This window comes from Physella acuta, unplaced genomic scaffold, assembly GCF_028476545.2.
Source record: "Physella acuta isolate Inbredline_101_S28 unplaced genomic scaffold, ASM2847654v3 ptg001125l, whole genome shotgun sequence".
NCBI lineage: Eukaryota > Metazoa > Mollusca > Gastropoda > Physidae > Physella > Physella acuta.
The window spans coordinates 95,343-105,578 of record NW_026732642.1 but is presented as its reverse complement, the minus strand read 5'-3'; the positions used below and the strand labels follow the sequence as shown (position 1 = coordinate 105,578).

Here is a 10,236-nt window from a genome sequence, read left to right as displayed (position 1 = left end):
ATATATAAAAACATGAACTCAAAATAAATGTTAGCGAAATTATAGAGATCTTACTATATTTAGAATTTACCTTCATTAGGCCTAGTGGCAAAGATTTTACTAGATTTAGATCTAGACTTCTAGATCTAGATCTCGAATAGATCTAGATTCACTATGCTATGTATTGGATGTTTTTACTAAATTTAAAGAAACGAGCCACGCTTTTCTTTATAGTTATTTAAATAGTGGTGATATTATATATTGAAAGAAAATCATTTCTATTTGTGCATAATCTATAGATCTAGATATCTATTTAATATTTAATTATTTATAAAGCAATTTATGTGTGTGTCTATTATGCATTACTGCACCTTTCATCCGATCGACTTGAAACTTTGGGAAGTTGTTGAGAATAATCCTGAGGAGGTTCCTGCGAAAAAAATTGTTTTCAATTTTATAAGGGCGGCGCCCCGACAGGGCGCGATTTTTCTCCATTTACGGTAAGTAAATAATAAAAGTCGGGTGCGGTTCGACGCCGTTTATCCGAGTGCCATGAAACTTTGGAGAGTTGATTAGAATACTACAGGGAATGGTTCAGCAAAAAAAAAAATAATTTCGCGAGGGCGGCGTCCCGGGAGGGTGCGATTTTTCTTCATATACGATATATAAAAATTAAAGCCGAATGCGGTTCGACACCGCTCATCCGAGTGTCATGAAACTTTGGAGAGTTGACGAGGATACTCCTGAAAAGATTTATGTGAAAGAAAATAAAGTTTCTTAAGGGCGGCGCACGGGAGGGTGCGATTTTTGTCAATACACGGTTTGGCGTCCAGAGTTCCAGAGCTGCCATGTTAGCATGTGGTATCCGTTAATCGGGTGCCCTGCATAGCGGGTAAGGGGTACTCCTAAATTCAGAGGTAAAACTGCAACAGGCGAAGCAACCGGCGCCCGACGATTGCGTGACCAGAAGCGCTCCGGTCTTCCCTGTGAGTACTATTGCCGTACAATCGTTTTTAAAATAAACCGGGAATAATCTCCCCTAAACTTTCTCGAATATTCTTATATGAAACAAGGGATGGCAACTCGGGATATAGACATGATTTTTAATCCATTATAAATACTTAAACTTTTAAAAATAGAATGAAATCTCGAAGAAAAATAAATTGCACACCAAGTAAACGCCTAATAAAATGTGCATAATAGTGCGCGGAATATTGTTAGTACTTTATAAATTCACATGCGTTTTTCGAGAAATCGGAAATAGCGAAAATTACTACTTCCGGTCAACGGAGATCGCTCAAAATTTGGTAGAAGGCAGAGAATTAGATCTTTTACTTACATGTGAAATTTCATTTATCTATCTGAAATATTATTCAAGTTATAGGCTTTTGAAAAATTGAAAGTAGAAAAAGTTCCACTTCCGGTTATCGGAAATCGCTCAAAAGTAGATACGGATCTACGATTTGATAAAATACTTATATATGAAATTTCATCAACCTAGCTGTAACGGTACTCAAGTTACAAGACTTTCTCTATACTTCGTATATACGAGAAAGTAAAAAAAAAAAAAAGCTACACACTAAAGACACGATGGGCAACAATTATATTTGACTATATCGAATCAGGCGCATGCTCTGGCGCCCCTGCAGGGTGCGATTTGGCGCATTGGGCTTTTCCGTGAGCGCAATGACGCCTATGTTTGTTCTAAACAGTGTGATAGGCCATCTCCCAGAAGAAAATGGGAAGACACCCCATCGGAGGCCTTGAAAGCATACATGGAAACATCAGTAGAGATGTTAAGCCAACTCTTTGAGAGGGTATGGGAGGAGGAAATAATAACAGACTGAAAGGAAGGCCGTCCGATAAAGCTCTCCAAAAAAGGTAACCGCAGTAACCGTAACGGGGAAAGTTTTTGAACCGTCTTTTTAAATAGGGTGAAGATTGTCCTTGACCCAGAGCTGAGAGTTGAGAGACGTGCAAGCAGGATACCGACAGCATAGCTCCTGCAAGAACCAGGTCGCAACACTCCGCAAGTATCATAACCTAGCAGTGTGGACCGAGATACACTCTGAAAGATTTTATGACACTTTTGCATCCCAATGGAAATAGTAAACCTCTTTAAAACGTATAGCGCAGTTTTGTCTATCAAGGATGGCTGTTGTCACCACTGCTTTTTCTTCAAACCATCGACTAGATAAGACAGCCACCAGATAACGTATAAATGGAATTCAGTAAACTACGTACGATTTGAACTTTGCAGATGACCTGGCACTTCTCTCCCACAACCACCAGCAGATGCACGACAAAGCCAGTAGGCCATAACAGATGCAACTACTGTTAAAACAAAGGCAGACAAAGCATTCGCAGCATTCGCACAGTTAAAAAACATCTGTGAGCTTTCGTTGACCACTAAGATGTGCCCTTTTTAAAACTCCATTGTAAAATCAGTAAAACTGTGTTGAGCAGAGATTTGGAGGGCGACAAAGAACATCATTGATAAAGTTCAGGCCTTTTTAAACAGACAAATACTGAAGATCCGCTGGCCTGACACCATCATCAACGCACACCTGCGGGAGACGACAGGACAACTTTCCGCTGATAAATAATTCGGGAATGAAGATGGGGTAGGTTAGGGCACACGCTGCGCAAACTGACAAAAAATAACACCAGGCAGGCATTGAATGAAAACTCACAAGTAAAGCGCAAAAGAGGTCGACAAAGAAACACCCGTCGACGTGATCTTGAAGCTGAAACTACTGATAGTGTTGAGAAAACTGCACTGGACAGAGGACTCTGAAGATCTCTGATTTGCGGCCCATACCCCAGCAATGGTAGGGAGTGATGATGATGATGACAGAATAATGTATCCCAAAGTTATGCATCCGTCACCAAGTGGAATCGGTTATTTACAATTGGTTCAACCAGAAATATGTGAGGGTTCAAAATTTTAATTTGAAAACATTGTAAATAATTACACAATCTAACTATACAGGCATATTGTATGTGTGTACGGGAGGTTGAAATGACCATAACCACACCCCCGTGACGAAATGAGGTTTTTAAAAGCGTCAAATTGTCGTTAAATGACATTTAAAATTTTGAAACTGAAATAATTGAATGCGACACGTGTGCGTCATTACTGGTTGCTGTAACATAACGTGACACAGCTGTTATTTTGTGGGGCCCCCTCCCCAACAAATATGGCCACGCCACTGTCTTCCCATATGATGAAAAATTATCTGTTGACTTATTCATCTAAAATACTATAAACTTTGAGCCCGATGGTGGCTTATTTCACGGTAAGTTATCCAAATAGCTCGTACTTACAAAATGAAACATCAATGCAATGCCTATTGTTGTTGCTCTCCGATCTTTTGGCAGCTGTGCTTATTGAAGGCGGCTACAACATCATTCCAATAAACTCTGTAAGAAACCATATATTACAGATAAGGGGAGCCAAATCGTGTTAATCGCCAATCAGTTCAATGTTTAACTCTCATCCACAAAAGGGATAAAACTAAAACTGAATATTGACTCAACCAAAACTTGCCAAGTCATTTTAAAAATAAATCTCAGTAAGGAATTTCATTATTCTGTGTACGTGGTTAGCATAATCCACCAATAAGTCAAGAAAGACCGCCTCACTGAAAGACAAAAACAAGCCTACACAAACAGGCCTACGTAAGACCTTTTGAAGATCCTCCGAGACCACCATAATTTGGGGTGTGTCCATCAATGTCGTCACGCTTTTTTTTTGCCAATCCCCTCCCTAAAAATATCCGTTTCTTTTTACAAAAAAAATCTTCGAATTTCAAGGTGTGTAACAATGATCTTGATGGATCTCAGTTTATAGAATGATGATCTCTGGCTAGCAGTCTTTCTTCCAGACTTTTTTCTCCGGGGGGCACGTGATATTTTCGGAAGGGGGGGGGGGCGGGGCGGTCAACTTTTTCCGGGTGGGGGGGACACTAGTAAAAGTATATGTTTACTATATACATTCTATCTCGTTCGGAGGGGGGGGGGGCGGTAGACTTTCTTCGAAGAGATGCCTGGAAGAAACTCTTCGCGCCCTGTCAATATTTGTTTTCAAACAAGTATAAGCTGGTGGCCTCTCGATCCTGATTTTTTTGTTTATTATAACATTGTCTTGAAGCACACCCTCCGTACCCTTCATCTTCTCTATTACTTATTCCACTAATAGCGTAGACATGGTTGTCAACAAGAACATAGGATTATTACTAATAGTTAGGAGTATCCACTCTTTTTCACCCATGTTACCTTAAAAGATTTCTAACCTGTTTTAACGACCAATGCTTTTGCTAAAGAAAGCAAGTATTTTTTCAATTTTTAATGCATTTAAAAGCTTATTATTATAAAGTGTTTTATTAAATTGTTGCATTTTTAAAAGTATATTTAAGAACCATTGGATCATGAAAAGTCAGGCCAGTTCCTAGACCCTGGAGCGAATTTAAGATTACCACCCCTTTATTTATTTTTTATAATAGAGTAGATTCCCCTTTTTGGCAAGAGCCAATCAAATGTAAAAGAATTTATTTGTTAAGTTTCGAGTTTTCCCAGCGCCACAGAAATAGTAAGGTTAGAATTTTGAAAACAATTTCTCTAGATTTTCTTGATCTAGACTCTATACTAATCTAGAGCTAGAATCTAGATCTAGATCTAATTAATAACTAATTATTAAGCCTAAATTATGCTTAAAATGCGTTTTTTTTAGTTAAATGGTTTAAGATAAGTGTTTTATTCCCTAAGGTCTGAAGTCTGAACTTCTGAAAATCTAGATCTAGACAAGAAAATATAAAAAAATTGAAGTAGAAGATTACAAATCTTGATTCTTGGATAGACTGAAAAGACCTAGAGATCTAGATCTAGATCTAGAAATCTAAGAGTAGACTTGAGTGGGGCTTGTGACTAGAATCCTAGAAATAGAATCTAGACTCCGGTAAAACTTCAGTATTTTATTCCCCGCATCCCGTTCACCTCAGTTGAGCATATTTTAATATTTTATTATAAACACAACCGAAACACAAAAACGTTAGGAAAACACTAGAATCTAGATGAACTTATTTTTTTATGAATGTGATTTTTAATTAGAAAAGGTAAAAAAAAACATTAAAAAAAGCATGTTCCAATTAAATAGCGTTGAGCGGGAGAAAAATCCCTACTGTGAGTTCACATTGACTTTAATTATCAGCATACGTCATAGCTCGGGCCATTGCTGTTTGAAATTGTGTTGGCCTCAGTTTTGGGGTCATTGTAAGTTCATAAATGTTTATTTATAGTATCATGCCTGCGAGATGCTTTGTAACAATACAAACTTAACCGCCTTGCAATTGTGAGTTACATTTACGTACTTCACCCATTGCCATGAAAATTCTGACACATGAACATAGCACATTCATATCATTCAATATTCTAAATTTGGATTTTTCTCAAGTTTTGACACAAGTAAATTATCAAAATCTAAAACAAAGGCAATCTGTTTTTTTTTTAAATTCTTTTTTATTCATTTGTTAAAATAAAAATACAATACAAATAGGCCTAGGCATAAATAAATCATGTTTTTCTAATGTTTTGGTGTCTTTTGGTTATTATAATAAAATACGCTCAACTGGAGGTAAACAAGAAGCGGAGAATAAAATACGCAAAAATGGAGTTTTACCCTAGACTCCTACACTGTAGTCTGCTAGAGTCTAGTTACTAGTATTATTGTAGTAGGTAGGCCTATTACTAGTATACTTAAGTATACGGTAAAACTCCATTTTAGTGTATTTTATTCACGTCTAGAGAGTTGGGGGCGTATTTATCATAAATAAGCACATGTATTATTAGGGGCCTGTTATAGTATAGGCCTAATTAGGACTTATGTTGATTAAATTAATTTAGTAGCTAGATTTAGTACTACGGACTAGTCTCTACTATGCCCATCGAGGTTTTAAAATTTAATGTAAACTATAGGCCTAGGCTAATATATTTATTTGAGAAGACAACTTAATAGTGAGGCTTAATAGATCTATATTTGTTTATACTAATTCAACTAGATCTAGGCAAATCAATCATTCTTAATCCATATTGGGGTCATTGGGTCAACAGTTGATTTTCTCATAATTTTCTGCCACCATCTCTCTCAGCCCTTTGCTGCTCTGTCTGCACAATGGGCAGCCCAGTCCAAATCTTTTATTGCTTTGATAGACACTGGTATAACACATACCCTTAATTGCCTAAGTGGTTACCATTCATACTAATAGTAATAAAGCTCAATGTCCTTTTGTGGTACAGTATTGGTTTTTTCACATGTTGTTGTGAACCAGTTTTTTATTCAAATAGCAGCTGCTAGGAGAGTGGTATAAATGGCCTTCATCTTGTCCAAGTTATTTTACAGATTTATTTTTTTGGTAGTAATGCTCTAGAGGGCTGTCTCTTTCCCCCTTGAGAGATGCCTGAGATTAATTACTATGGCAGAATGCATTGATTAACAATTTTATATAATATTCAATGTGAAATTCTCATCTTCTGCTCCAGTTTGTCAGACTAATGAATTGTATATGAATCATTGCTAGTCTAGACTAGCAGACTAATCAACTTTAGTAGATTCTATTAGTCTAGTCTCTAAAAATAAGTTATAGTTAATTGTAAGATCTAGTTTGAATCTAGATATTTTATTAGATCAAGATCTTAGAAGTACAATTTTAGTACATCTAAAGTTCAGCTGAGCAGTACAACTTGATCAAAGCTTGGCTGAACTGAAGAATGTAAATAGAATACTAAGCAGAGCTACCAACCATTACTCCCAGACCACATGTGGGTCCATGTGTGTCAATGAATATAGCCAACCGTAATAACTCCAATATTTGTTCAACTTAAACATTGACAGAGCCTTATGTTTTAAGAAGTTAGAGGTTAGAAAAATTAATTTAGAAATTTAAAATAATTTCTGCTAAAATGTAAAACAGTTTCAATTCCTACTAGATATAACAATCAATGTAAATTATAAATGTTCAGATATAAGAACGTAATAAATCTACAAATACATAGGTCTCAGTGCTCATATCATTTTCTGAAACAAATTCACTTTTAATAGAAGCTGATTAGCTCTAATGCCTTCAAGTACTTCAGCTACCACAAACTTATGTGTTACCCTAGTATTTAAAAAATTATGTCGAAAATGTAAAAAAAGATTTATGTTTATTTAGATATACATACTTACACTTCTGGGAATGGAAGCACGTCGCATACTGCTCTCAAGCGGAGAAAATTTGCAAGCAACAAATCTGAAGCCACAAAGAATTCCTGTTGATAAAGAAAATTTGTCACAAAATGAAAAAGAGATGGAAAGTGCCAGTAAAAAAGGCCCAATGTAAGCTCAGAAATGTTATCTTACTTTAAAAATATTTATTTTACTATAATTTATAAATTTAAAAAAGAAATAAATTCACCTTGTTTTAGGTGTTGCAAGTTATATTTCGTGAATTTTAACTATACATTGGTGAAAATATTTTTTTAAATCTTCAAAATTTCAGCAAATGGTCTCTAAGTGACTTTGATATTGGTCGTCCTCTTGGTAAAGGAAAATTTGGAAATGTGTATCTTGCCAGAGAAAAGAAAAGCAAATACATTGTGGCATTAAAGGCAATTAATTTCTGATTTGGGATACCTTGTAGTTTAAGCAATCACTTTATTATTATATTTGTTAATTTAAGCTGGTTGTCCGTCCATAAATGACACCACAGAATTGGACATTTGGGGGTGTGGAGGCTTAAGTGTGATGTCTCACTTTAGCTAACATTTTAAAACATAATATAGATGATTAACATTTTTTAAAAAGTACTTATTTTGTTAGTTTTTAAATTATATCATTATACCTGATTGTTGACCCAGCTTAATCAATATTTTATCAAGAAATTTATTTTAACAACTGCAATTAGGTGAGAGGGTAAGATAAAATTAAACATTCAGGGCAGGGGGTAAGTTGTCCAAAAAAGCTATGTTATTCAAGGAATATTGCTAAGAGAATTACTGTCCAAACAATTGTATTCAATAAGTATCGTGTATAATTTCCCCCATATTTATCTAGATAACTTTTACTTAAATTCATGTATATTGTTTTTTATATATTCATTTAACATTGTCTTCAGCTGATGTTTAAGTCACAGTTACAGAAAGCTGGTGTTGAACATCAGCTCAGGAGGGAGATAGAAATTCAGACTCATCTGAGGTCAATAATTGGTTTTATTTTCATTAATTTATTTTAAAAGTTTCATTTGATTAAAATGCAATTTTGATTTATGTTCATACTTACAATTCTCATGATTGGCTACATTTATGTCCTTTCAGGCACCCACACATTCTCAAGTTATTTGGCTACTTCTATGATGACTCAAGAATTTACCTTATTTTAGAATATGCCCCTAAGGGTGAATTATACAAAGAATTACAAAAGCACAAAAGATTCGATGATGCCAGATCTGCTAAAGTATGTATCAATGATGAGATATGCTTTTATTCTGATTTAGATGATAGATTATGGTGCACGGTTAAGGACAACTATCATTTCTTTTTTTTAAATGTATCACATTATTTTTCAGTACATCGCTCAGCTGGCTGATGCACTTATTTATTGTCATGGGAAAAAGGTTATTCACAGAGATATCAAACCTGAAAACCTCTTACTTGGATTAATGGGTGATCTTAAGATAGCTGACTTTGGTTGGTCAGTTCATGCTCCTTCATCCAGGTTTGTATTGTTTTTTTTAAAACTAATTTAATTTCTCGTGATAAATTAAATTTAAACTGAATTTTACATTGCTTATGGTATATCTTATACAATTTATGACTGATAGTTTCTTATAAATGAACTTGCAGACGACAAACCATGTGTGGTACTCTGGACTATTTGCCGCCAGAAATGGTTGAAGGAAGGCCTCATAATGAATGTGTGGATTTGTGGAGCCTGGGTGTGCTCTGTTATGAGTTTCTAGTTGGTTCCCCCCCTTTTGAGGCAGAAGGTCACACAGAAACATACAGAAGGATATCAAAAGTAGATCTGCGTTTCCCTGACTTTGTGTCAGAAGGAGCAAGGGACCTCATATCCAAAGTAGGAACTAAGTTTTGAATATTAAGCATTTACGTGTCATTTAACTAAACAAGCTACTTATTTATCAATGATCATATTACCAAGATATGTATTAAAAAAAATTTTTTTTTTTTTTACAGCTGTTACGACATGACCCAAATGCAAGACTACCATTGGTTCAAGTACTGAAACATCCCTGGATAGTAAAGTATACTGATACTTCCAGTACAACATCTTAACAGTATATCTTTTAGTCTACTCCATTTGATTTTTTAAAATATTAACTCTTGGATCAGCTAACAATAAGCATAAATTATTGATAAAAATTACTAAAATGAATGTTTTATGCCTTCTCAAAACAACCATTTAAGTTATGTCATTATTTTGTAAATTGAGGAGCATTTGTTATCACTTGAAAATCTGTACATTTTAAAACCATCTAAACTTTAAATTTATAGTTAAAACAATTGTTAACTGATAATCAGCTGTTTGTTCAAATAAAATCTTTATGATGCTTGTTTCAGTTACTGAGATTACTGCTGTGTATTTCCTTCACATTACTTACGTGAGATAATCATATTTCCTGTAGTATATTTGTAAAAAAAATAAATTCTCTTTGACTGTTAATGACTGTTCTGACCACCCTATTTCTTTAAATTATGTAAATACTTTTAAAGTTCTTGGTAATTGAAAAAAATTTCCATGATTTTGACATTTTAATGAAACAATTTTACAAAGGCCCAAATTCTTTAAAAAAAGTTCTAATAGATCTATATCCAGTAAACTTATGAATGATTAATGTATATCATAGTATGTGTTTGATTCTTATTTAACTGAAGCCTTAATTTGTACAGGTCAATTGTAATAGATTAATAAACACATTTTGAAATACTTGTTCTTTGTATTTCACAGCACATGTAAATAAACAGCTCCAGTGTTGTTTCAATACAAATTATTTAAATGAAGTAATTTTTGTTATTATTTAATGAGAGGTGAATGTCTGTGAACATGGGGTATGGATGCTTCAGCTTGAAAACTCTAATTGAACTAAATGATTTGTAGGTCATTTATACAAGCAGTTGAAATTGTATGCTGTAAGTGTGAATGCTTGAAAATGCAGGTCAACATAAGCAAAATATTTAGAGAATCAAGGGCTAGCAAAGTTCCAC

The 10,236-nt window shown here is 34.6% G+C and overlaps 1 protein-coding gene across 2 annotated transcripts; it reads left to right on the top strand.

Annotated features, from left to right (window-relative positions):
* Nucleotides 1-370: 370 nt before the first annotated feature.
* Nucleotides 371-10,018, top strand: LOC131956055 (aurora kinase C). Of its 2 annotated transcripts, none has more exons than XM_059320406.1 (8): nt 371-479; nt 7,188-7,351; nt 7,515-7,623; nt 8,130-8,209; nt 8,329-8,467; nt 8,580-8,728; nt 8,857-9,088; nt 9,208-10,018. In XM_059320406.1, exons 2-8 carry the CDS (start codon nt 7,212-7,214, stop codon nt 9,304-9,306), a joined length of 948 nt encoding a protein of 315 aa, XP_059176389.1. In that variant the 5' UTR covers nt 371-479; nt 7,188-7,211; the 3' UTR covers nt 9,307-10,018. The 2 variants fall into 2 exon arrangements, with proteins under 2 accessions (XP_059176389.1, XP_059176390.1); XM_059320407.1 differs by lacking the exon at nt 371-479 and adding an exon at nt 4,479-4,575.
* Nucleotides 10,019-10,236: the final 218 nt, after the last annotated feature.